This window comes from Bos grunniens, chromosome 4 (genome assembly GCF_055505025.1).
Source record: "Bos grunniens cultivar Pamir isolate PY7600 chromosome 4, Bosgru_T2T1.0, whole genome shotgun sequence".
Lineage (NCBI taxonomy): Eukaryota > Metazoa > Chordata > Mammalia > Artiodactyla > Bovidae > Bos > Bos grunniens.
In genome coordinates, this window is record NC_141168.1 from 18,543,638 (window position 1) to 18,568,977 (window position 25,340).

Sequence of the window (25,340 nt, forward strand, 5' to 3'; positions counted from 1 at the left end):
CATCAGTCCTTCCAGTGAATATTCAGGACTGATTTCCTTTAGGATGGACAGGTTGGGTCTCCTTGCTGTCCAAGGGACTCTCAAGAGTCTTCTCCAACACCACAGTTTGAAAGCATCAGTTCTTTGAGGCTCAGCTTTCTTTATAGTCCAACTCTCACATCCATGTATGACTACTGGAAAAACCATAGCTTTGACTAGATGGACCTTTGTTGGCAAAGTAATGTTTCTGCTTTTTAATATGCTATCTAGGTTGCTCATAACTTTTCTTCCAAAGAGCAAGTGTCTTTTAATTTCATGCCTGCAGTCACCATCTGCAGTGATTTTGGAGCCCCCAAAAATAAAGTCTGTCACTGTTTCCCCATCTGTTTACCATGAAGTGATGGGACCAGATGCCATGATCTTCGTTTTCTGAATGTTGAGCTTTAAGCCAACTTTTTCATTCTCCTCTTTTACTTTCATCAAGAGGCTCTTTAGTTCTTCTTCACTTTCTGCCATAAGGGTGGTGTCATCTGCATATCTGAGGTCATTGATATTTCTCCCAGCAATCTTGATTCCAGCTTGTGCTTCATCCAGCCCAGCATTTCTCATGATATACTCTGCATATAAGTTAAATAAGCAGGGTGACAATATATAGAGGTGATGTATTCTTTTCCTGATTTGGAACCAGTCTGTTGTTCCATGTCCAGTTCCAACTGTTGCTTCTTGACCTGCATATAGATTTCTCAGGAGGCAGGTCAGGTGGTCTGGTATTCCCATCTCTAGGGTAGGGCCTAAGAGGGTACAAACAATGAATATCTTAGCCTCCACTGAGGACTATGAGGGAGTTCCCTGGGTGTTTCCTGGTGGAGTAAGTGAAGTGTTGATTATGGAAGGTGTGTGATGAAGGAGGCAAAATGGAGTTGTTTTCTGCTAGGAGAGTGGAGGGAGCCTGGGAGGAGAAGGTTATGTTTGTAGCGGGGGCAGGAGACCCAATTAGAAGAGCCTGACTAAAAGCAGCCTCTGAATTTGCTCATATAATGAGAACATAAAAGGGTTGAAATCTGCACATTGAAGGTACAGGACAGGAGGAGTATCAAAGAAAGGGTAAGACGTCAATTAGGAAGAAATTCTTCAGGGACTTTGGGAGAGAGTGAGTAAGAAATTAAAAAAAAATTTTTCAATCTATTTTAACTGTGGAGAGTTTGGACTTTTGAGTTATGTTGGAGAGTTTTAAGTGTGGGAAGTTTAAATCAAACATTTTGCTGGCTTTGGCATGTAGGATAGACCAGGCAGAAAGCCTTGCTGGGTCACCAGCACTCTCATGGAGAGTGTGCAGGTGGACTCTGGATTAGAGGTCAAAGTGGAGAAGGCAGAAGGGAAGACTCATTCGTCAAGATGGCCGCCTCTCAACATCCCAGGCCTCTGTGCCCTCCCACTGTAGCTGGCAAGAACAGAAGGGCAGACTCCGTACTACCTCAGCCTTGAATGGTTCTCCTGATCATGGTTTTGAAGGGCTTGTGTTTGTCAGGGGAATTCAGCTGTTTAGCATAAGGAAGAGGCAATGGAAGGACTCTGGAGGACAGTTTGAGTTTCTGAAAACAAATCCAAGATGACTACTCCATCTGATATGAAGCATTATTTATTTCTGTAATGGTTCTGTCTGCTCTGAAAGGACCCTAAGGATTTCCTCCCTTAATATGAGGGGATTGTGTTGATCTCAGCCCTACATTGCCATTCAAGAAGCATTTGACCATCAGGAATCTAGTCCCTGAGTTCTCTGTGTTAGTGATGGGGGAGTCAGCAGCCTATGCTGAAAGTATATGGGCATCGGAGCCAGAAAGCAGGAATCTTGCCCTATCACACTCTGCTCCACAATCTCCAGCTGTCCACTCTGGATAATCCTTGATCTTGCCAAGATCAGATGCAACAATGATGTGGAAGTGTTTTGTCATATGTAAACCATTATGTGTTGAATGTGGGAGATGATATTATTATTATATTTTCTTGTTGTTTTTGTTCCTATGAGGGCTGGTTAGACTGTTAAGCCACAGAAGGGGAGATCTTTACCAAGCTAAGTCTAGTTTGGGTTCAGAAAGAGCAAAGAATTCATTTGGGGGCATTTGCAGCATTATATATAAGTAAGCCAGGAAATAGATAGATTGAGTTTCTTTGTGCCAGCTAACTCTGAATCTCCTAGTTTTCCTTTGCCAGCAGGACCCACCCATGGGTGTTTTTCTCTTAATCTCATTAACTGATTTGTTTGTATAAAGTGAGATGATGAATTTTTTTCACGTTAAATGTTAAGCTGAGAGCTGCTGTAGACCATTCAGGATTGACTGCATTTGGAGAAAGGGCATCATTACCTTTGCAATGATGAAGAATGATGTAATTCAAGAGGAATTATTTAGTAGTATTGGTGCATCTCCCTTGACACACATGGTGTATGTAAAACTTCATACTTCCATAATTATTAAATTAGGGGTAACTCTTTTTGCAAAAAAAAAAAAATAGAATATATTCTACCAATGGATTTATAGCAGGTTTTCTTTTAGTAAGCCTCCCCAGTGCCTTTATAATTTGATTGACCTTTTCCACATATTTCTTTTACAAAGAAAGCCACATCTGGATATGACAAACCAAAATAAGCATGTAATGGATTTGGGCTCTTTAAAAATCAGTTTTTCTACTGCTTGTAATATTTCAGTAAAGTCAACATCACTTCATCAAAGAAACAAAAACCTCCCAAACTCCCAAACCTCTAGTGTAATAGAGTTCCAAGGCTCAGCTCCCCTCCACCCCCACCTCTTTTTTTAACATTTAGAGAAATATGTAATGTACTTAAATTTTGGTATCAGAAAAAAATTGAGTCCCCTTGAAATTTTACTGTAATAAGGTTTGACTTGTGAGCCTTTTTAATTTTTTTCCTTGTGACTTTGACCAAATGGCCTTTTCTTTTTCAGATGATCATCTGGCCCTTTCCTATGTATGTGTGCAGGGCAGGAATCCCCTCATGTCTAAGGTGGCTTTCCTTGAAGGTGGACCCCTGGGAGAGGAGTAGACTTTGGACTCCTTTCTCCTCCCGGCTTCTTCCTCCTCGGCCCTTCCACTCCCTCCTTCTCCCTTCCCTTTTCCCTCCTCCACAATACAGGCGAACAGTGTTCTGCTGGAGAGAAACCTTCCTTTCTAAAGTGAATTTGAGGTGTGCTGTCAAAACTACTTCCCTGCATTTCTTTGAGGCTTTGAGGGTTGTCAGCTTGCCCCCACTGTGCTCACTATATCCGTGACTGATGTTTTTGTAGCTTGCTGTGCTCTGGGCAAGGCTTCTGGCAACGATTTTTCAGTAAAAACTCTCTTCCCCTGCCTGAGATGGAGCTTGCAGCCAGAGGCCGGCAGCGGAGGCAGCCGGTTTCCAGGCAGGCCTGGAGAATGGCATCTTTGTGGGGCGCGGGCGGCGAAGCCCGAGCCTTGGACCAGGGCCCCTCGCAAGGAGCGGTCAACTTCTGCTTGTGGAACCTGCGCCCCGCCCAATTCACTGCCCACGGGCAGGGGAATGGGGCAAAGATGAACAAATGCAGGGAGCAGCAACAGGGGCGTTTCCCCTTGTCTGTCCTTTTCCTAAGTTGCAGAGCTTTTCCATTTTAAAATCGCCTGCCACATTTTAGAAAATTAGTGTAGCAGAGCCGAATAGATTGTGAGCAACAACCGATAAGGCTCCTTGTGTTATTACACTCCCTCTGCTGGGAGTGTCTGCCAGGAATTCATGGAACCCTCCTCTCCATGGACAGGCTCAGGGGCTGAGTGAGTCCCCCCGCCCCCCTCAATCCTGCACTTGGCATGTAGCGCCCGTGGACATTTTTCCACCAGGAAACTTTCATTAGATTCTCAAAAGGGTCCACACATCAAAAAAGGTGAGAAACTACTGACCAAGTCCAAAGCCTACTCCATCACTTCCCCTCACTTTCCAGCACACACAACGCACAGACACACACACACACACAGACACACACACTGGCACATACACACACACACACACACAGTTTTACAGACAAGGAAACAGAATCCAGAAGAGATGGGGGTGGTAACCAGTCAGGTGTGGCTGGGACCAGATCTCCTGTCCCTGCTCTGATCTGGCACAAAAAAATGACTTTGGACCCACCTCAGGGGAACAAAATTGCTTTAGAACCTGTTCTATGAGCACAGCAGTCACAGGATAAAGCTAGATAACTCATGTCACACCTCAGAGCAGTCCTCTCTTTATAAATGCCCTTTAAGCATCTTCTGTTCATCCCTTGCCCAGCCTGGGTCTCATTCACAGTAGCTGCTCGTTCTGTTGACGGAGTGAACCTCCGTGGTGAGCAGCATAAGGAAGATAGATTCTTAGTTTTATACAGCAAATTCTTTGAGCTCAAGAATTTTGAATCCTTCATATTCCTCCTACTCTACTTTCCTTCCTCACCCCATGATCCTGGTTCCTGGGGCAGTTGCCAGCAGGAGACAGCCCACACTTAAAACCACTCACTCTTACCTTGTAAGCTCCTTCTGACAACTGCTGCTGCTGCTGCTGCTGCTGCTAAGTCGCTTCAGTTGTGTCCGACTCTGTGCGACCCCATAGACGGCAGCCCACTAGGCTTCCCGTCCCTGGGGTTCTCCAGGCAAGAACACTGGAGTGGGTTGCCATTTCCTTCTCCAATTCATGAAAGTGAAAAGTGAAAGTAAAGTCGCTCAGTCGTGTCCGATTCTTAGCGACCCCATGGACTGCAGCCCACCGGGCTCCTCTGTCCATGGGATTTTCCAGGCAAGAGTACTGGAGTGGGGTGCCATTGCCTCCTCCACCTTCTGACAACTACTGACCTGCAAACACAAGGTGATCAAAACCATCCCCAAGAAAAATAAATGCAAAAAGGGAAAATGGTTGTCTGAGGAGGCCTTACAAAGAGCTGAGAAAAGAAGAGAAGCTAAAGGCAAAGGAGAAAAGTAAAGCTATACCCATCTGAATGCAGAGTTTCAAAGAATAGCAAGGAGTGATAAGAAAGCCTTCATAACTGATCAATGCAAAGAAATAGAGGAAAACAAGAGAATGGGAAAGCCTAGAGATCTCTTCAAGAAAATTAGAGATACCAAGGGAATATTTCATGCAGAGATGGGCTCAATAAAGGACAGAAATGGTAGGGACCTAACAGAAGCAGAAGATATTAAGAAGAGGTGGCAAGAATACACAGAAGAACTGTACAAAAAAGATCTTTACGACCCAGATAATGACAATGGTGTGATCACTGACCTAGAGCCAGACATCCTGGAATGTGAAGTCAAGTGGGCCTTAGGAAGCATCACTATGAACAAAGCTAGTGGAGGTGATATAACTCCAGTTGAGCTATTTCAAATCCTGAAAGGTGATGCTGTGAAAGTGCTGCACTCAATATGCCAGCAAATATGGAAAACTCAGCAGTGGCCACAACAGGAAAATGTCAGTTTTCATTCCAATCCCAAAGAAAGGCAATGCCAAAGAATGCTCTGCTGCTGCTAAGTCACTTCAGTTGTGTCCGACTCTGTGTGACCCCATAGACAGCAGCCCACCAGGCTCCCCCATCCCTGGGATTCTCCAGGCAAGAACACTAACTACTGCAAAATTGCACTCATCTCTTTCACTTGCATGCATTGGAGAAGGAAATGACAACCCACTCCCGTGTTCTTGCCTGGAGAGTCCCAGGGAGGGTGGAGCCTGGTGTGCTGCCGTCTATGGGGTCCAACAGGGTCGGACACGACTGAATCGACTTGGCAGCAGCACTTGCTAGTAAAGTAATGCTCAAAATTCTCCAAACCAGGCTTCAGCAATACGTGAACCATGAACTTCCAGATGTTCAAGTTGGTTTTAGAAAAGGCAGAGGAACCAGAGATCAAATTACCAACATCCGCTGGATCATCGAAAAAGCAAAAGAGTTCCAGAAAAACATCTATTTCTGCTTTATTGACTACGACAAAGCCTTTGACTGTATGGATCACAATAAACTGTGGAAAATTCTGAAAGAAATGGGAATACCAGACCACCTGACCTGCCTCTTGAGAAACCTGTATGCAGGTCAGGAAGCAACAGTTAGAACTCGACATGGAACAACAGACTGGTTCCAAATAGAAAAAAGAGTCCATCAAGGCTGTATATTGTCACCCTGCGTATTTAACTTATATGCAGAGTACATCATGAGAAATACTGGGCTGGAGGAAGCACAAACTGGAATCAAGATTGCTGGGAGAAATATCAATGACCTCAGATATGCAGATGACACCACCCTTATGGCAGAAAGTGAAGAACTAAAGAGCCTCTTGATGAAAGTGAAAGAGTAGAGTGAAAAAGTTGGCTTAAAGCTCAACATTCAGAAAGCGAAGATCATGGCATCTGGTCCCATCACTTCTTGGCAGATAGATGGGGAAACAGTGGAAACAGTGGCTGACTTTATTTTTCTGGGCTCCAAAATCACTGCAGATGGCAATTGCAACAATGAAATTAAAAGATGCTTACTCCTTGCAAGGAAAGTTATGACCAACCTAGACAGCATATTAAAAAGCAGAGACATTACTTTGCCAACAAAGGTTCGTCTAGTCCAGGCTATGGTTTTTCCAGTGGTCATGTATGGATGTGAGAATTGGACTATAAAGAAAGCTGAGCACTGAAGAATTGATGCTTTTGAACTGTGGTGTTGGAGAAGACTCTTGAGTCCTTTGGACTGCAAGGAAATCCAACCAGTCCATCCTAAAGGAGATCAGTCCTGGGTGTTCATTTCAAGGACTGATGTTGAGGCTGAAACTGCAATACTTTGGCCACCTGATGTAAAGCGCTGACTCATTGGAAAAGACCTTGATGCTGGAAAAGATTGAGGGCAGGAGGAGAAGGGGACAATAGAAGATGAAATGGTTGGATGGCATCATCGACTCGATGGACATGAGTTTGGGTGGACTCCGGGAGTTGGTGATGGACAGGGAGGCCTGGCGTGCTGCGGTTCATGGGGTCGCAAAGAGTTGGACACGACTGAACGACTGAACTGATAGAGCTTATCCATCTTTGGCTGCAAAGAATATAATCAATCTGATTTCAGTATTGACCATCTGGTGATGGCCATGTGTAGACATTAAACCCTATTTAATTTTGATGGTTTTTGTAAAAAAAAAAAAGCTTTTCAAAATATTGATTGCTATGCCAGTGAAGCATTAGGTGCTTTACAAGCATTATTTAATTAAATCATCATAACAGGAAGCTGGTACTATTGTTATCCTTACTAAGGAGCAAACTGAAGTTTAGAGAACTGAAGGATCTCCATCAGGTTTGCACTACTAGGAGCCAGGATTCAAATCCAGTTGTCTGGCTTCAAAGCTGTGTTGATCCAGTGTCATATGGACACTGTTAGGGCTGGAATGAAGGTCTCAGGTATTAGAATAAAGGGAAATGAGACTTCACAGGATGATTGGGGCCAGGCTGGAGCATTAAATGTCAGGTCTTCAGTAATGGGGAGACAGACTTTGAAATGAATTCATGAAAGACCTTGCATGCATCTTCACTGAGAAGAGGAGGAACACTCCTGTCATGAGACAGAGGTTTGACCCAAGCAGGAAGTATCTTCCAACTTGGAGAGTCTGTGACTTTGAACCCTTTGGCAGAACCATGCTCTGAAGCAAGTAAATACGTCCATCTTTATTGCTGACACCCCATGGAAGTGATACCAGGAGACTCTCAATTTAACAATCCCCTGACACAGTTCTAGACTTTGAATGTTGAAGACTGTGTGTTCATAATGGGTGAAGGAATGGGCTATCAGTGAGTCTGTTTTTCTTTTTTTAAACTTCGGTCTCTGCTATGTGTCACCTTTAGAAGCTGACCTAAATGGTGGGGCATTTAGAAAGGGCATAGAAAGGGGGTAGACTTTGGGACTGGCTCGACTAGGGATGGAATAGTAATTCAGCAATGCAGCGCTAACCTTGGCAATGTACCTAACCACACTGAGCCCTAGTTTTCTCATCTATAAATGGGGACATGCCTATCTTATCAGAAAGCACCTACCTTATGTTCCAAAAGTCAAGAACTTAGTCTGTCGGATGAGCCTACCACCTGATCCTGTCAGCATCTTCATTAATGATCAGCATCAGCATCATGTTTTCACCCTGGTTAGAACTTCTCCATGGGGTTATATTGTGAAGCTTAGATAACTCTTTCCTAGGAGAAGCAATGTGGGGAAAGTTTGTTCAGTTTGCAGTAAGAAGATCTATGTCAAGTCCAAGCTCAAATAGTACACAACTCTGACCCTGGACAATAGGTTTAAAACCAGCTTCCCAGGATTGTTGTAAATGTTGGTTGAGGGAAAAGCTATGAAAATATTATAAACCCATAACCTCTTAGACAGAATGGTAAAACTCCATTATGCCATAGCTTTGAAAGAATTCAACTGACATTTCATAATCCTTGATCTACTACATGAGTAGTCCTTTGCTCGAGTGTTTCTCAGCAGAAAGCCTCCATCTTTGAGGCTCACTTTGCTCCTTTCTCTAGTGTTTGGCTTCCAGGACTGTATGCCCTTCTCTCATTGGCATTAAAGGTGGTATGATTCTGGCCTGATCCCTGCGTGGACTATGGTGTCTTGACCTATCTACTGAGTCCTAGGGCCCACTGCTGCCAGGGAGACCCAGCTGGAGCTAATTTGCTGAGTTGAGTCACTGTGTCTGGCTGAGACAAGTTGGGCGTATTTTTTCAATCTCAAGTGTCTCTCTGGGACCTTCTCCTGCTTACCACTTTGCTGAGTGCCTCAGCGTAGGTGGTGGATAAGCACAGTTGCTCCCTTCTTTTGAGGAGCTTCGATTTCCAGAGTGGAGGTTGTCATAATGTGCTTGGTAACAGCCATGAGTTCTTCAGGACTCCCTATGATTTAGGGCTAAATTGTTTGGTGACATGATAATGCAGAATCCAATGTGAAGGGAGGTCAGGGATGGTTAGCCGAGTGAAAGAAGGTTTATTACTGCTTATCCAGGGGATGTTCATGAAAACATTCATTAGTGCTGCTCAGGAGAAAGAAAATAGTGTCAGCAGAGTAGACCAACCTGGCAACTTCCATGGGAAAGCACGGACAACCAAAGAGAGCCTTGCCTCAGGATAAAGTGGGATTCCGGAGGCTTAGTGGGGCTCGCACAGCCGGCCAGGGCTGACACTGCAGCACAAGGATGGAATTGTGGCTTTAGAATGCAGGGGTTGTGAGTTCAGGGCTTGCTTTTGCATTCTACATTGTGCCATTTATTTCTCTTCTAGTTTCCTTAATTTCCATCTTGAATTCTGTCAGATGCTTGCAGAGTAATTGCCATCAGGCAGCAAGTAAATGTGACTTTGGGGAGCTGCTTCGGGAATCAGACTCTGGCTTCTGGTCATCAGTGAATCTGAGTTCTAGTCTTTTTCTCTTCCTTTTTAATGGCTGTGTGGTGACTTCTCTTGCTGCAGGACATGGGCTCTAGAGTAGGAGGGCTTCAGTAGTTGGGGTGTGCAAACCCATTTCCCCTGCATTAGCAGCAGATTCATAACCACTGGGCCACCAGGGACGTCTCTGGGTTCTAGTCTTAATCTTAAAGCTGTTCTACTCCTTTCCATGCAAGGTCTGGTCCATGGGTGAGCCACATTACTTGGGAGCTGATTAGTAATGCAGAATCTTGGGCCCACCTGCATTTGTGAATCATCTTCTATGTCTTAACATCCCCAGCTGACTCATCTGCACATAAAAGTTTGGTTGACGTGATATGGCTAGAGAAGGCAGGGCTCTTTTTTTATCTTCTTCTTTTTTAAATATTTAGCCTCAGGTCTTAGTTACGGCCCTTGGGATATTGCATTGTGGTGCGTGGGTTCTCTAGTTGTAGTGCGCAGGTGTGTATGGGTGGCTTAGTAGTCCCGAGGATTGTGGGTTAATAGTTCCCTGACCAGGGAACCAAGAACTTCCAGATGTTCAAGGTGGATTTAGAAAAGGCAGAGGAACCACAGATCAAATTGCCAGTATCCACTGGATTGTAGAAAAAGCAAGAGAGTTCCAGAAAAACATCTACTTCTGCTTCATCGACTACACCAAAGCCTTTGACTGTGTGGATCACAACAAACTGGAAAATTCTTAAAAGAGATGGGAATACCAGACCACCTGACCTGCCTCCTGAGAAATACGTGTACAGGTCAAGAAGCAATGGTTAGAGCCAGATATGGAACAATGGACTGGTTCCAAGTAGGGAATGAAGTACACCAAGGCTGTGTATTGTCATCCTGCTTATTTAGCTTATATGCAGAGTGCATCATGAGAAATCCTGGGCTGGATGAAGCACAAACTGGAATCAAGGTTGCTGGGAGAAATATCAATAACCTCGGATATGCAGATGACACCACCCTTAGGGCAGAAAGTGAAGAGGAACCGAAGAGCCTCTTGATGAAAGTGAAAGAGGAGAGTGAAAATGCTGGCTTAAAACTCAACATTCAGAAAATTAAGATTATGACATCTGGTCCCATCACTTCATGGCAAATAGATGGGGAAACAATGACAGACTTTATTTTCTTGGGCTCCAAAATCACTGCAGATGGTGACTGCAGACATGAAATTAAAAGACGCTTGCTGCTTGGAAGAAAAGCTATGACCAACCTAGACAGCATATTAAAAAGGCAAACACATTACTTTGCCAACAAAGGTCCTTCTAGTCAAAGCTATGGTTTTTCCAGTAGTCATGTATGGATGGGAGAGTTGGACTATAAAGAAAACTGAGTGCTGAAGAATTGATGCTTTCAAACTGTGGTGTTGGAGAAGACTCTTGAGAGTCCCTTGGACAGCAAGGAGACCCAACCTGTCCATCCTAAAGAAAATCAGTCCTGAATATTCGCTGAAAGGACTGATGTTGAAGCTGAAACTCCAATACTTTGGCCACCTGATGCGAAGAACTGACTCATTGGAAGACCCTGATACTGGGAAAGATTGAAGGTAGGAGAAGAAGGGGATGACAGAGGATGAGATGGTTGGATGGCATCACTGACTCAATAGACATGAGTTTGAGCAAGCTCCGGGAGTTGGTGATAGACAGGGAAGCCTGGCATGCTGCAGCCCATGGGGTTGCAAAGAGCCGGACACAACTGAGCGACAGAACTGAACTGACCTGGGATTGAACCCTCATTCCCTGCACTGGAAGGAAGATTCTTAACCACTGGGCTACCAGGGAAGTTCCTCTATCTTCTTGTTTATTTTTTTGTATCCACAGGACCTATCTAAAGTTTAGCACACAGTGGCTGCAAAATCCATGAATCTTTCTCTGACTTTGAGCATGTCCAAACTGCTAGGGACTTTGTAAACTTCCAGGGACTTAATTGTAAAGTGGTGTAAAGAGAAGGGTGGTGAATGGAGCTGGTGTCAACCTTCAGTGTTTGAAAAACAGACATGAACATTTGAATGACTGATGATGGCAGTGGTGGTTTTATTTTTTTTTTAATTTTAATTTATAATTACAGAATAATTACTTTACAATATTTTGATGGTTTCTGCTATACATCAACATGAATTGGTTTTAATATGGCTATCTTTGACCTAATAAGTCAAAAGCTCTGAAGATGGGTCATAGGATTTCTATGTTTTAAAATTTCCTGTTATGTTCAGTAATGTTTATTACAGTATCATACATAAAAACAATCTTTAAATGTCCCTTAAGAGGAAGTGAATAAATATAATTAATACAATTCAAAAATCTAAATGAATGAATAGAGCTACACATGTAAACATTAATAAGTCTAAAGAATTTTTTTGAGAGAAGAAAGTTGCAGAGGAGGTGTAAAGTATGGTACTATTTAAAGTTTAAAAAAACCCGTGTGTATGTAATGGAAACATACTTATGTAGTAGAAGTGTCAAGTTCTAGATGGGAAAAATAAACGCCAAGTTCAGGGCATTAGTTAACTTTGAGAGGGAAGAAGGGGATTAAATGGGAGCTTCATGTTTTATTTTTTTTTAAATAAAGAAAGAGTAAAGAAAAAAAAAAGTTGCAGTAGCAAACATGGAAAAAAAGATTTTTTTGAAAAGGTATTATCATCATTATTACTCATTATCATCATTATTCATGTTACTATTCTCTATAATTTTTCTGAATGCTTAAAATATTTCATTATAAAACAACTAAAAATCCTCCTGATAATTGTGATGCAGACAGTTGGCATTCTTTCTAAGGGGATTTTAAATATATATATTTTTTTCACTTGGCTGCATCAGGTCTTGGTTGTCGCACACAGGATCTTCGCTGCTGAGTGTGGGATCTTTGTTTCCGCATCAGAATCTTTTTAGTTGCAGCCTGTGAACTATTAGTTGCTGTACTGGTGGTGGTGTTTAGTCGCTAAGCCATGTCTGCCTCTTTTGCGACCTCATGAACTGTAACCCACCAGGCTCCTCTGTCCGTGGGATTTCCCAGGCAGGAATACTGGAGTGGGTTGCCATTTCCTTCTCCAGGGGATCTTCCCGACCCAGGGATCAAAACTGCATCTCCTGCGTTGGCAGACGGATTCTTCACCACTGAGCCACCTCCTCTGCAACTTTGCTGTTGTTCGGTCGCTCAGCCGTGTCTTGGACTGCAGCACGGCAGGGAAGCCCTCATGCTTACTCTCAGTTGTAGCGCATGGGGTCTAGTTCCCTAATCAGGGAATGAACCGGGCCTTCTGCTTTGGGAGCGTGGAGTCTTATCCACTGGACCACCAGGGAAGCCCCTCTCAGGGAATTCTTGCCTTAGATATGTCTAAGGACCTTTCAGTTTTAAATATGTTTGTGCACAGAGAACTCTTACCCAACCACCCTCTCTTGCTCTCTTACATGACATGTGCCTATCAGGATGTACCCGATGCTTCTGTGCATTCTGTCCTGATGAGATGCAGCTTTTCTCATGTTTGTGCTGTTGGTGAAGCCCACCCATCTAACGCTGCTTTAAGGACCTAGCCTACAAGGCCTCTTCTCTGTTGTCTCCTTCTGTTCTTTCTGGAAGGGGGCGGTTCTGACCCACAACTATCCTCATCTTAGAGCTCTAACCTTAGGGTCACCTCCTGCTCCCGCCTTCCCTAAGCTGCATTCATTTTCATAACACCCTCACTGACCCTTCAGTTCCATGGTAGGACTTAGTTGCCCTGTGAATCTTAGAAATTTTCATCGCCTCCCCCCAGGTATCACCATTTGCAACCAGCTCTCTTATTACTGTGCCTGCTTTCCGAACTTCCTTAAGTGTCCCTGAAGTTTAATCAGTAACGATGACACTTGTTGGTCTGTGACTCAGGGAACGTTAAGGTAGAAGTGGCTCTAACAGCTGGTGTCAACCAAACTTTTAAATTAAATTATTTTAGAATTATTTTTAATATACTCTACAGCATGAGTTCTAAACCAAGGGTAGGGACTTCCCTGGTGATCCAGTGGTTAAGCCTGTGCGCTTCCACGAGGGGCTCGGTTTCAGTTCCAGGTGTGGAGCTAACATCCCACATAATCTGTGGCCAAAATATTTTTTTAGAAATTATAATAAACCAAGGGTGAGGAACTTCCCTGGTGGTCCAGTGGTTGAGACTTTGCCTTCCAATGCAGGGGGTGAGGGTTCAGTGCCTGGTTGGGGAGCTAGGATCCCACATGTCTCGTGGTCAAGAAACCAAAATATAGGACAGAGACAATATTGTACATTCGGTAAAGACTAAAAAAATGGTCCACATTAAAAAAATAATCTAAAAAAATAAAAATAAGCCAAAGGTGATCTTCCCCTTACGCCCCCCCCCCCGGGGCCATTTGACAGTGTCTAGAGACATGTTTGGTTTTCGCAACTAGGGGAGTGCTACTGGCCTCGTGAGGTTAGAGGTCAGGGATGCTGCTAAACACCCCAATGCACAGAACAACTCCACCCCCTATAACAAGGAATTTGCCATCTAAAATGGCAGTAGTGCTGAGGTTGAGAAACTTGGCTCTATAGACCCTCATATCATGAATATCCCTCTATCAATGAGGCTGGGGCTACAGTCCTTTGGTGTGGGGCTGTGGAACAGGGAGTGCAGGACTCCCTGTGGGGCTATGCATAGACCATTCCTGTATCATCATCCTGGCAGGGTGGGGGCTAGGGAGGTGATGCTGTTGGAGATGGAAGATGGGAAGAGATAAAGTAGATTAAGGAAAAACTAGAGAGGAACAAAGTCCAGGTACTTGGGAGAATAGAGAAAAGCTTATTCGGGTGCCTTTGAACTTGGCACTTGGCTATGAATTACATTTTCATGCTACAGAAATGCAGGATAGCTTGCTTATTTTCAGATATTCCCAACGTAAAAGGTGGTAGATAGTTGCAATCATGGCCCTGAGTGAGTCATGCCATCCTGTTTACATCTGCCTGCAGTGTGATTTTTGCCATCCCTCTGTTCAAGAGGTGGTGTCTCTTCACCCCATGAATCTGGGCTGGCCTTGTCACTTGCCTTGACCTGAAGAATTTGGAGGGAATGATGTGTGACATCTGGGGCCACTCAGCTTTGCCTTTCTCCCTCCAGGAACATTTCTGCTGTGATGCGAGAACTCCCCTCCTGATAAAGCCTCTTTGAGGAAAAGGCCTAGACACCCAGTGTCGCAGCCCAGCCTAGCCCCTGCCAAAATTCCAGCTCATTCCGTCTCTGTTAGTGAACGCAGATGAATCAGTGTATTCACCCAGCCAACCCAAAGCATAGTGAGAAACAGTAAATCATGGCTATTTTAAGCCACTTCTCTTTGGGATGGCTTGCTACATAGCAATAGATAATTCGACATTGTGTATGAGTGACTTCGTTTAGATGTTGTTAGAAGTTGTGGCTAATGTTTTGGTGTTAGAACCCGTGCGAATGTGCTAAGTCGCTTCAGTTGTGTCCAATTCTGTGCGACCCTATGGACTGTGGCCTGCTAGGCTCCTCTGTCCATGGGATTCTCCCAGCAAGAATACTAGACTGGGTTGCATTGCCCTCCTCCAAGGGATCTTCCTGACCCAGGGATTGAACTGCGTCTCTCATGTCTTCTACATTGGCAGGCAGACTCTTTACCACTGGCACCGCCCGGGAAGCCCTTGTGTTAGACTTTGTGTGTAAATATCAGATCATGGTTAAAAGAGTTCTTCCTCCTTTGCACTTACAGCACTTCTCGGAGCTTCTGGATGAGTTTTCCCAGAATGTCTTGGGCCAGCTCCTCAACGACCCTTTCCTCTCAGAGAAGAGCGTGTCGATGGAGGTGGAGCCATCCCCGACGTCCCCGGCACCCCTCATCCAGGCCGAGCACAGCTACTCCCTATGTGAGGAGCCTCGGGCCCAGTCGCCATTCACCCACATCACGGCCAGCGACAGCTTCAATGACGGTAAACCCAGAGTGGGGGAAGCAGCTGGGACCTTGGCACCTTTGACCCTGACCTCCTTGAGGGTGCGGAGCGTGCGTTACAGTATCATCAGCACCCCATTCAGCCACATACCTGCTGTGTGTGGCCTGTGCTTGGGCCCTGGGGAAATGCAAAGAGGCACAGAATGTAGCTCTACCTGTGACTGTGTGCTCTGGGAATTTGCTAGAACTGAATGGTACTAATTGCTCTCTTTGACCCTGTGAACTGGGTGCAAAGCTTCCTTTTGCACATCAGCCTGGCCTCTCTGGTTGCTAATTCCAGTACATCCACCATTTTAAGAGGTCATGCCATTTTTTTTTTTTTTCCTGAGAAAGAATTTTTGTGACCACTCTTCTCCATAAACACTTCTTGAGTATCTTCTTGACCCATTTCCCACATGTTTCCTTAACCCCGTGTATAGGAGATCTTGGCGAGCATTCCTAGACTTTCTCCTTGGTTACCCTTTCATGCCCATTATCAAAGGCATTCGCTTGGTATGTGTTGAGAGTTTAGTGTTCCTGGTCTTAGAGATGTTCACATGTTTTGACCATTACTGCATAGGCCTTTAATTAGTATAGGCTCTATGAAACTTTTAAGATTGAATTTTCTACATTTGTTTTCCTAGAAGTACAACCACCTGTTTTAGTACCTTGAGTAAGTTTTGAAAACTGTATCCCCTAATGCTAGTTTGGCATATGCTCTCTTCTCCCAAGAGGATGGTCCCATCTTGATGTCCTCTGGCTTGACCTCGATGCCCCTCTCCTCCCATACGACTGTACACATTGGCAGCATCTTGTGAAGTGACTACCTACAGGACAGGATGCCTCCTGCTTCCTTGGGTTAAAGGCACATGGCACAGATAGGCCATTAGCTTTGTGGGGGAATCCCTTCTCCAGTTGGGGTTCTTAGATCTATCACATGCATGCATGTGCATGCTCAGTTGTGTCTGACTCTTTGACCCCCAGGCTGTAGCCTGCCAGCCTCCTCTGTCCATGAATTTCTCCCAGCGAGACTGCTGGACTAGGTCACCATTTCCTCCTCCAGGGGATCTTCCCGAGCCAGGAACTGAACCCATGACTACTGTGTCTACTGCATTAACAGGTGGATTCTTTATCATTGATCCCCCTGGGAATCCCTCTTAGATCTACTGTGCTGTGTGTGGGAAACCCAGGTTTCCCATATTGCAGATGGATTCTTTTACCGACTGAGCCACCAGGGAAGCCCAAGAATACTGGAGTGGGTAGCTTATCCCTTCTCCAGAGGATCTTCCCAACCCAGGAATCAAACCAGGGTCTCCTGAATTGCAGGCAAATTCTTTACCAGTTGAGCTGCCAGGGGAGCTCCTTAGATCTACTACTGTCCTCTAAAAGAACCAACTCTGGGATCAGTAAAACATCATATCTTGGGACAGAGAATGCTGCAGGTTTTTTCTTTCTCAGGCTCATTCTTCTTTTGATTAGAGGTCTACCCACAAACAGCCCAGGAACTTTGGCCTTCTGTCCTCAATGAAGGGAGGGTCCCAAATCTGTGGGTGAGTTCTTTCCTGACTGGACCCTTTGGAGCCCTAACTGTATTCTCAGATTTCTCCTGACAAGAGGTTAGATGCATGATGATCTAATCCTTCTTCTCTGTGGTTTGTCTACTTTCCCTGCCTCGACAAGGGAACAGGGTGAGGGGAAGTCCCCTGGGAGGGAAGGGAGGAAATACAGCTGAAATAATTCGAGGATGTGGAGTTGTTCTGAGGGTAACAGGAGATGGTGAGTTTAAAGAACCTGGGACAGTGCCCACCACATAGCATTTCAGTGACTCAGTGTTTCTTCCTTCTCTCCTCACCTCCTCTTTCTTCCTCTGTTGTTGCAGAGTTGTTATTGTTCGTTTTCTGATCCCCTTCTTTTCCTCCTGCTTCTCCTCCTTTCAGTCTTTCTTCTCCCCTCCTCTGCTCTCCGTCTTTTTTCCCCTTTCAGTTTCTTCTTAAATCATTTCCAGGAATGACCTCTGTTCAAATTCAGGGATATGGTCTCTGTTATGACTGTATACCCTTCATTTTATTATAACGTGGAGGACAACTATAGGGAGTCAGCCCTTTTCTGCGTTTTAGCTTAGATAAACTCATGCAGTCCCTGCCTTAGTTGCTTTTTTTTTTTTTTTTTTAAGTGGACTCTAGCACTAGATGGCAGCCCACTCCAGTGTTCTTGCCTGGAGAATCCCAGGGACAGGGGAGCCTCGTGGGCTGCAGTTTATGGGGTGACACAGAGTCGGACATGACTGAAGTGACTTAGCAGCAGCAGCACTAAATGGGAGATTGGACTAAATGACCTTTAAGTTTTCTCCCAGTGCTGAGGTTCTGCGTGGGTGTGGTTTCTGTTTAACATTTGTAACTGCCTTTGCATATGGTTTTCCCATACTCTCTCTCTCTTTTTAATATTCTTTTTGATATGGACTATTTTAAAAGTCTTCATTGAAATTGTTACAATAACGTTTCTGTTTTATGCTTTGGTGTTTTTGGCTGTGAGGCATGTGGGATCCTAGTTCCTCAATCAGGGATCGAACCCGAATTCCCTACATTGGAAGGTGAAATCTTAAACAGTGGACTACCAGGGGAGACACCACCCATATTCTCTTCACTGGTTTGCCTGTTATCCCTAGAGTTCCTTTGATGGCTCTGTTTCAAGTCCGACTTCCCTTTGTGGCAGTCGTTTCTAATACCTCTTGTAGTTATCTACTGCTGTGTAACAGCTCTCCCTAGATTTGTGGCTTAAACTAGTAATAATCATTTATTACCTCTCATGATTTCTGTGGATCAAGAATTCAGGACTTGCTCACATGGTGAGCAAGGTGGTACTAGCTGTTGACTGAAAAAAATGCACAACTTAAAAGTTGAGAATTATGTTTTATTTGGTGGACTTTCTGAAGACTGAAGCCTGGGATGCCGCTTCTCAGATAGCTCTGAGGTTCTGTTCCAAAGCGGTAAGGGAGAAGCCAGGTTATATAGGAGTTTTTGCAATGAAAACCAGGGAGTCAGAACATCCAAAGATTACTGTTAATTAACTTGAGACATCTCAAGTTAGTGAATTTAGCATTTTTCTCTGTTTCGGGACGATGTAAGAGACTGGGATCATTGAAATCATTCCTCTGATGTGCACCTTAATTATCTAGGGCCAGTAACTTGTTCTTTGCCATCCTGAGTTCCTTCATGGCCCACTGTGTCCTCAGATGGTAGAAAGGACTGGAGCCCAGTGGGGACTCTTTGACAATGGCATTCATTTCATTACAGAGGGCTTCACCCTCATGACCTAATTATCTCCCCCAGGCCCCACCCCCTATGACCATTACTTTCGGCATTAGAATTTCAGCATGTGAATTCTGGGAGGACACAAACATTCAAACCGTAGCAGAAGGCGAGTTGACATTTTAACTAGGATAGACAGGGAAGGCCTTTCTCTGAAGGTAGCATTTGAGCAAAGATCAGCAGATGAGGAAAAGAACTAGGTGTATGTGTAAGAGGCTTCTAGGCAGAGGAGTGGCTCTGTGTCAGGGGTACGATAACAACAGAGCAATACCTCTTTGTATTCAGTTATCATCTGTGGAGCTAGTCATCCATGCAGCAGCCTTGGTTCTAGAATATACAGACTAGAGCTGGCCTGAACAATCTGGGCAACTTTCCCCTTCCAATCCATGTTTGCTGAGCACTTACCATGTGTTCTAGATACTTGTGAGACAATGATAGTAAAATGGTGTGTACTGAGTCACTTCAGTCATGTCCGTCTCTTTGCAACCCTATGGAGCCCACCAGGCTCCTCTGTCCATGGGATTCTGCAGGCAAGAATTCTGGAGTGGGCTGCTATTTCCTACTCCAGGGGATCTTCCCAACCCATGGATCGAACTCACGTCTCTTTGTTTCTCCTGCATTGGCAGGTGAATTCTTTACCACTAGCACCAACTGGGAAGCCCAGTAAAACTTAGATTCTTACCTCAAAGTAGCTCATAGGGATGATACCATGTACCCCAATACTTGATCAGACTGAATGTGAGCAGTGTAGTAGCTCAGAGGAGAAAGAGCATGTCCAGTGATGATCACAGGAAGAGTTGCAGGAACGAGGCCGAATTTCATGTGAGCCCTTAAGTGTTGAGTAGAATTGAAACGGTGGTGATGGTTGGAGGGGAGCAGATAGTGGACACAGGGCTGGGATACTGATTCTTCTAAAACAAGACCCTGAGGGAAATGATTGCAAATAAAGCAGGTTTCCAAAAGTTCAGGATCCCTTCCTCTTCCTGATAACTTTTTTTTTTTTTTTTTGCTTTTTAATGCTAATCGGTATACATGTAGCATAAAGAAGCCACCTATACTTATAGCTTAGTGTGGAGAGAAATGATCAATCTTTTTCTGGAAGCTTTCTTATTAGACCAAAGTGCACAACATTCAGCTTCCCCATCTGGCCCCTGCTATTTAGAGGTGTTATACTGCCATACACAAGGAATGTTCCCTGCCATATCAGTCAACAAAAGGTGTTGTGGTCGTCAGCTAGACTATGCCCCCTAAGGAGGTTCAGGATGGAAAAAAGCAGGATGTTGGCCCTAAATAGTTAAGGCGCATATAAGAGGAATGATTTCAATGAGCCCAAACTCTTGCATCTTCCCATATAAAGAAAAGTGCTGAATTCATTTACTTCAGGTGTCTGGGTTTCTTTAATTCACAGTAATCTTTTGATGTTCTGACTACCTGGTTTTTGTTGCAAAAAATTCCTGTACATCCTGACTTATCCCTCACCTCTTTGGAGCAGTCCCGCAGAGCTGTCTGAGAGGCTGTCTCCTGGACCTACGTCCTCAGAAATCTGCCGAATAAAACAAATTTCTCAACTTTTAGGCTGTGCTTTTTTTTTGGACCACACTGCAATAGACTGAGCTGGTAATTTGCTGAGAGTAGGTACAGTGGGTCAGATATATTTTGCAAAGAGTTTCTGATCCACAGTTCATCTTAAGTATCAGTTTTTCTCTGAGTAAAGGCTTCCTATGCTAGCAAAAACCCTTTTGTATGCAGGGAATAATGAGAGTGAATAGTAACCATTTGGAGTCTGTGAAATCGGAGGTAGGCAGTGTGCACGAAGGAGCTGGGGAACTTGCTGAGGAAAGCATTGTGCAAGTCTTGGCTTCAATTGTTTTTCTGAGTTTTGTGTGGATAGGCAAATGTTTGGGAACAGAACAATTTGATTCATTTGAATCCCAGTTGGCATCTGCCTTAGGGAGGATTAATTCACAAAGATCCCTCTGGAGTCTGTGTTCTGTTAAGCAGATTGCTTTCCTGATCCAGGAGGATGATATTTCTTTAGGAGATGCATAAATAGGCAGCAATTTAAACATTACTGTTTGCATTAAATTTAATATTCTTCATCGTTTGCACTGTCTAAACAGCCTAAAGCCCAGAACTAGGAATCCTTGTTTCTAGTGATGGTTAGTATTTCACTGTACCTCGCAATGTCTACGATTCCAATCTTCTTGTCCAGTTTTAAAGATTAAAGGGAATTCTTCTGTAATTGCTTCTGAGCCTGAAACAAAGTGATAAGCTAAACAATTCAAATGAGACTCTCAGTTTATTAGGATTTTTCTTTCTTCCTCGCTTTTCCCTTCTCTCTCTCTCCTGCCATCATCCTTCTTTCTTTCTCCCTTCTTTGTGTTCTCCCTACTAACTCTTTCTGTTCCCTCTTCCTCCCTCCTTGAACCCTGAGCAACTACTGGGCAAATGTAGGTGCTCTTATCCTACATTTTGGTGTTTGTCTATCATGTTCTTCAGATGGACAGTGGACCCACCCCTAAAATTGTATGCAGAATTTGGGGCTGACAATATTTGTCAGATTTTCTGCTGGGGACATTTATAACTTTTTTTTTTAGATCCTCAACAGAGCCTGTGACCAAAAAAAGATTGAGAAACACTAGTCTAAGATTACATAGGAGTCTTCCGTCTTCGGGGCTGAATTTTACTCTAGACTTCTCTGAAACACTTGAACTAAAGAACTTCACATGGTTTGGCAACCACAGGAGCCAGTCCTAGGAATGTGGGCTCCGCCTTTGAAACCGCCGGAGAGACATCCTGCTTTCAGCTTGTTCATTTCTGCCCATGATTAAGGCTGGTAAGCAGGGTTTTCGGTTCTTTTTTTTTTAAGTGAAGATTTTATAAAGAGATAAGCAGAAGTGCCCAAGTAGATTGAGGAATGAAAAACTTATATTTAAATGACCAAGTCTTGCTCCTTACCAGCTGGAGGGTATCTTCATGAGCTACTCTATTTTTGTTCATGTTCCTTTGTAATTGGGGTGCTACCTATTGATTTACTTTTGTTCGTTAATTTCAGTCTTCTTCCTAAAGAGGAAACCTAGTGCTGGATGAAGGCTGTTCAGAGAGAACTAGACATGGCCCCTGTCCTCCAAGATGGTATAAGAAACAAGTTAGAAAATATACAAATGTAAACAGACTCAGAGTAGAATATACTAATCCAGAAGTGATCTGTTGGCACCATGCACAAGTCAAGGTAACTTTATTTTGGGTGGAATCAAGAACTGTAACTGTGAATCTCCCAGTTCTACAGACAGTGGGACCGGAACATGAAAAATAATCATCTTCCTTCTGGCTGGTCTGGTTAGACTTCTAAAGTCAGCAGAGCAAGGAGTGACCAGGTGCACTGGCTTAGAATGGATATCCTAAATTTATGGTGTTGTTTCACAGGTGTCTGTGAAAACAATAGTCTGTGAGCTAAAGATGAACAGATGCCTGATGGAAGGCGGAGACTCAGCAGTTGATGAGAAACAGGGCCTTAGTAAAGTGGAGTGGTGTTTTTTCAGAGACTTGAAGAAGAAAAATGATGGCTGATGATGCCAGAGCAGGGAAGGTATGCTTGATATAGCAGTCCAGGGAGAAATGGAAAGGTGTGTGCCATGTAGGACAAAGAAAAAATGGATTTTGAAAGGATTCGATGAAACCCAGAGCGGGACTAGCACAACATCGGGTATGCTGAGTAAAGGGTACAGATGAGTCATGGGTGACTTAGGTTTTCTGTTTGCAGTGGTGAAGACATCTTGATATTTAAATGTTCCAAGGCCTTGGGACCTGGGAAAAAAAGTCCCAGAGAGATGACAAAGAGCTTTGTTTTCGTCACATTTGATTAGAGCTGCTGACAAGAGCATGGGTCTAAGCCATCTTAGAGGGCATAGATTCTAGGGTTAAAAAATGCAGACATATCTGTCATTTACCTATGGGAAGTAGCTGGGTCCCCTGGCAAGGATGACCTACAGAAAGAACCTGATGCTTTTGGGGTGGACAAGTAGAGGAACAGTCTTCTTTTCAGAATCTGAAACCTGGACTAGTGGTGTACGTTCTTTTGCTCTTTATCATCCGTTTGAGATTACCTTCTATTTTCTTTTTCTAACTAGTATGGAAAATACCTCCTCAACTTTTTAAAGGAGAAATAATGACTTCTTTGTTTGCTTGGTCATTGAAATGTTAGAATAGTATAAGAAAGTAATATTTATAGCTCAGTTCAATCACTCAGTGGTGTCTGACTCTTTGCAACCTCATGGATGGCAGCATGCCAGGCTTCCCTGTCCATCACCAACTCCTGGAGCTTGCTTAGACTCACATCCATTGAGTTGGTGATGCCATCCAACCATCTCATCCTCTGTCATCCCCTTCTGCTCCTGCCCTCAGTTTTTACCAGCATCAGGGTCTTTTCCAATGAGTCAGTTCTTCCTATCAGGTGGCCAAAGTATTGGAGCTTCAGCTTCAGCATCAGTCCTTGCAATGAATATTTAGGACTAATTGCCTTTAGGGTTGACTGGTTTGTTCTCCTTGCTGTCCAAGGGGCTCTCAAGAGTCTTCTCCAACACCACAGTTCCAAAGTATCAGTTCTTCAGCACTCAGTTTTCTTTATAGTCCAACTCTCACATCCATACATGACCACTGGAAAAATCATAGCCTTGACTAGATGGACCTTTGTCAGCAAAGTAATGTTTCTGCTTTTTAATATGCTGTCTAAGTTGGTCATAGCTTTTTTTCCAAGCAGCAAGTGTCTTAATTTCACGGCTGGAGTCACTATCTGCAGTGATTTTGGAGCCCAAGAAATAAAATCTGTCACTGTTTCCACTGTTGTCCCATCTATTTGCCATGAAGTGATGGGACCAGATACCATCATCTTAGTTTTCTGAATGTTGAGTTTTAAGCCAGCGTTTTCACTCTCCTCTTTCACTTTTATCAAGAGGCTCTTTAGTTCCTCTTTGCTTTCTGCCATTAGGGTAGTATCATCTGCATATCTGAAGTTATTGATATTTTTCCTGGCAAGCTTGATTACAGCTTGTGCTTCATCTGGCCTGGCATTTCACATGATGTACTCTGCACATAAGTTAAATAAGCAGGGTGACAATATATAGCCTGGATGTACTCCTTTCCCAATTTGGAACCAGTCTGTTGTTCCATGTCTAGTTCTAACTGTTGCTTCTTGACCTGCATACAGATTTCTCAGGAGACAGGTAATGTGGTCTCCTGAGAAATGTGAGAGTTGGTCTGGTATTTCTATCTCTTTAAGAATTTTCCACAGTTTGTTGTGATCCACAGAGTCAAAGGCTTTGGTGTAGTCAATAAAGCAGAAATAGATGTTTTTCTGGAACTCTCTTGCTTTTTCTATGGTCCAGCGGATGTTGGCAATTTGATCTCCGGTTCCTCTGCCTTTTCTAAATCCAGCTTGAACATCTACAAGATCTCGGTTCACATACTGTTGAAGCCTCGCTTGGAGAATTTTGAGCATTACTTTGCTAGCGTTGTGAAATGAGTGCAATTGTGTGGTAGTTTGAACATTCTTTGGCATTGCCTTGCTATCTAGCATTAAACCTGGGAAAGACTCTGATGCTGGGAAAGATTGAGGGCAAGAGGAAAATGGGTAGACAGAAGATGAGATGGTTGGATGGCATCACTGACTCAATGGACATGAGTTTGAGCAAAATCCAGGAGATGATAAAGGACAGGAAAGCCTGGCATGCTGTAGTCCATGGGATCGCAAAGAGTCAGACATGACTGAGCGACTGAAGAACAACAACAAAGCATTAAACTTACTCTGTTCACAAGTAAGAGTCATAATTTTGGTGAAGAAAAGTATACACAAGAGGGGTTTTTTTTGCATGTGTACACTAAGTAAATCTTTTGAAATCAGTCATTTGCTCCACAGATATTTGTTTAATGCATACTCTAAACACAGTTTCCTATGGGAGGACCTGAGATACCAAATGCAGACCACAGATAGAACTTAGCAGTTCATCTCTGGGATCAATTTGCTTGAATTGGAATCTGGGTTCTGCCACTTACTAATGGTGTGATTTTGAGCAAGTGGCTCAACTCTTGTGTTTCTTTCCTGATTTTTAAAATGGAAATAATATTCATAATACTCAACCTTGTACTATTGTTGTAGGGATTAAGTTAATACATATTATACATTTATAACAATGCCTGGCAATTAGTAAGGACTAAATAAATATTAGCTCTTGTCATTATTGCTTTGCTCTTGTTATTATTGCTTTATGCCGATTACCACATAATTCAGTACATAATTTACCAACTGACCACCATATTAACAACCAGAGTAAGTGAAAGAGGTTGTAAACACAGGCACAGAAAGAACAGGAAATCAGGAAGGTAAACATGAAGAGCGGGGCCTGGCGCACAGGCCCCGTCTCAAAACATTTGAGCTATTACTGGCTGGTCTTAAACTGGCATACTTCACCTTAGCAACAGTGGATTAGGAGTCCATATAAATGAAGGTGAGAAGTATAGGAAGAAGCGATATTGCACTTTTTTTAGTGGCTAATTATGGGCTCAAAATAACATTAATTGAAGAATACTCACTTTTGGCAGAGATGTTTCATCATTGATCTCTTGCAAAGCAATATCCCACGGGCTGTGGGACTGGTTGGCCTGGGTGTGCGACCTTGCTTGGCCGTATACCAGCTAGGGGCCGTA

General features: G+C 43.7%; 1 protein-coding gene across 2 annotated transcripts in view; it reads left to right on the plus strand.

Annotated features, from left to right (window-relative positions):
- Positions 1-25,340, plus strand: part of CREB3L2 (cAMP responsive element binding protein 3 like 2) — a 130,465-nt gene that overhangs the window by 62,075 nt on the left and 43,050 nt on the right. For both annotated transcript variants that reach the window (XM_086395382.1, XM_086395381.1), the window contains exon 2: positions 15,115-15,331. In XM_086395382.1, coding sequence (XP_086251508.1) covers positions 15,115-15,331 — 217 coding nt within the window. The remainder of the gene's footprint in view (positions 1-15,114; positions 15,332-25,340) is intronic.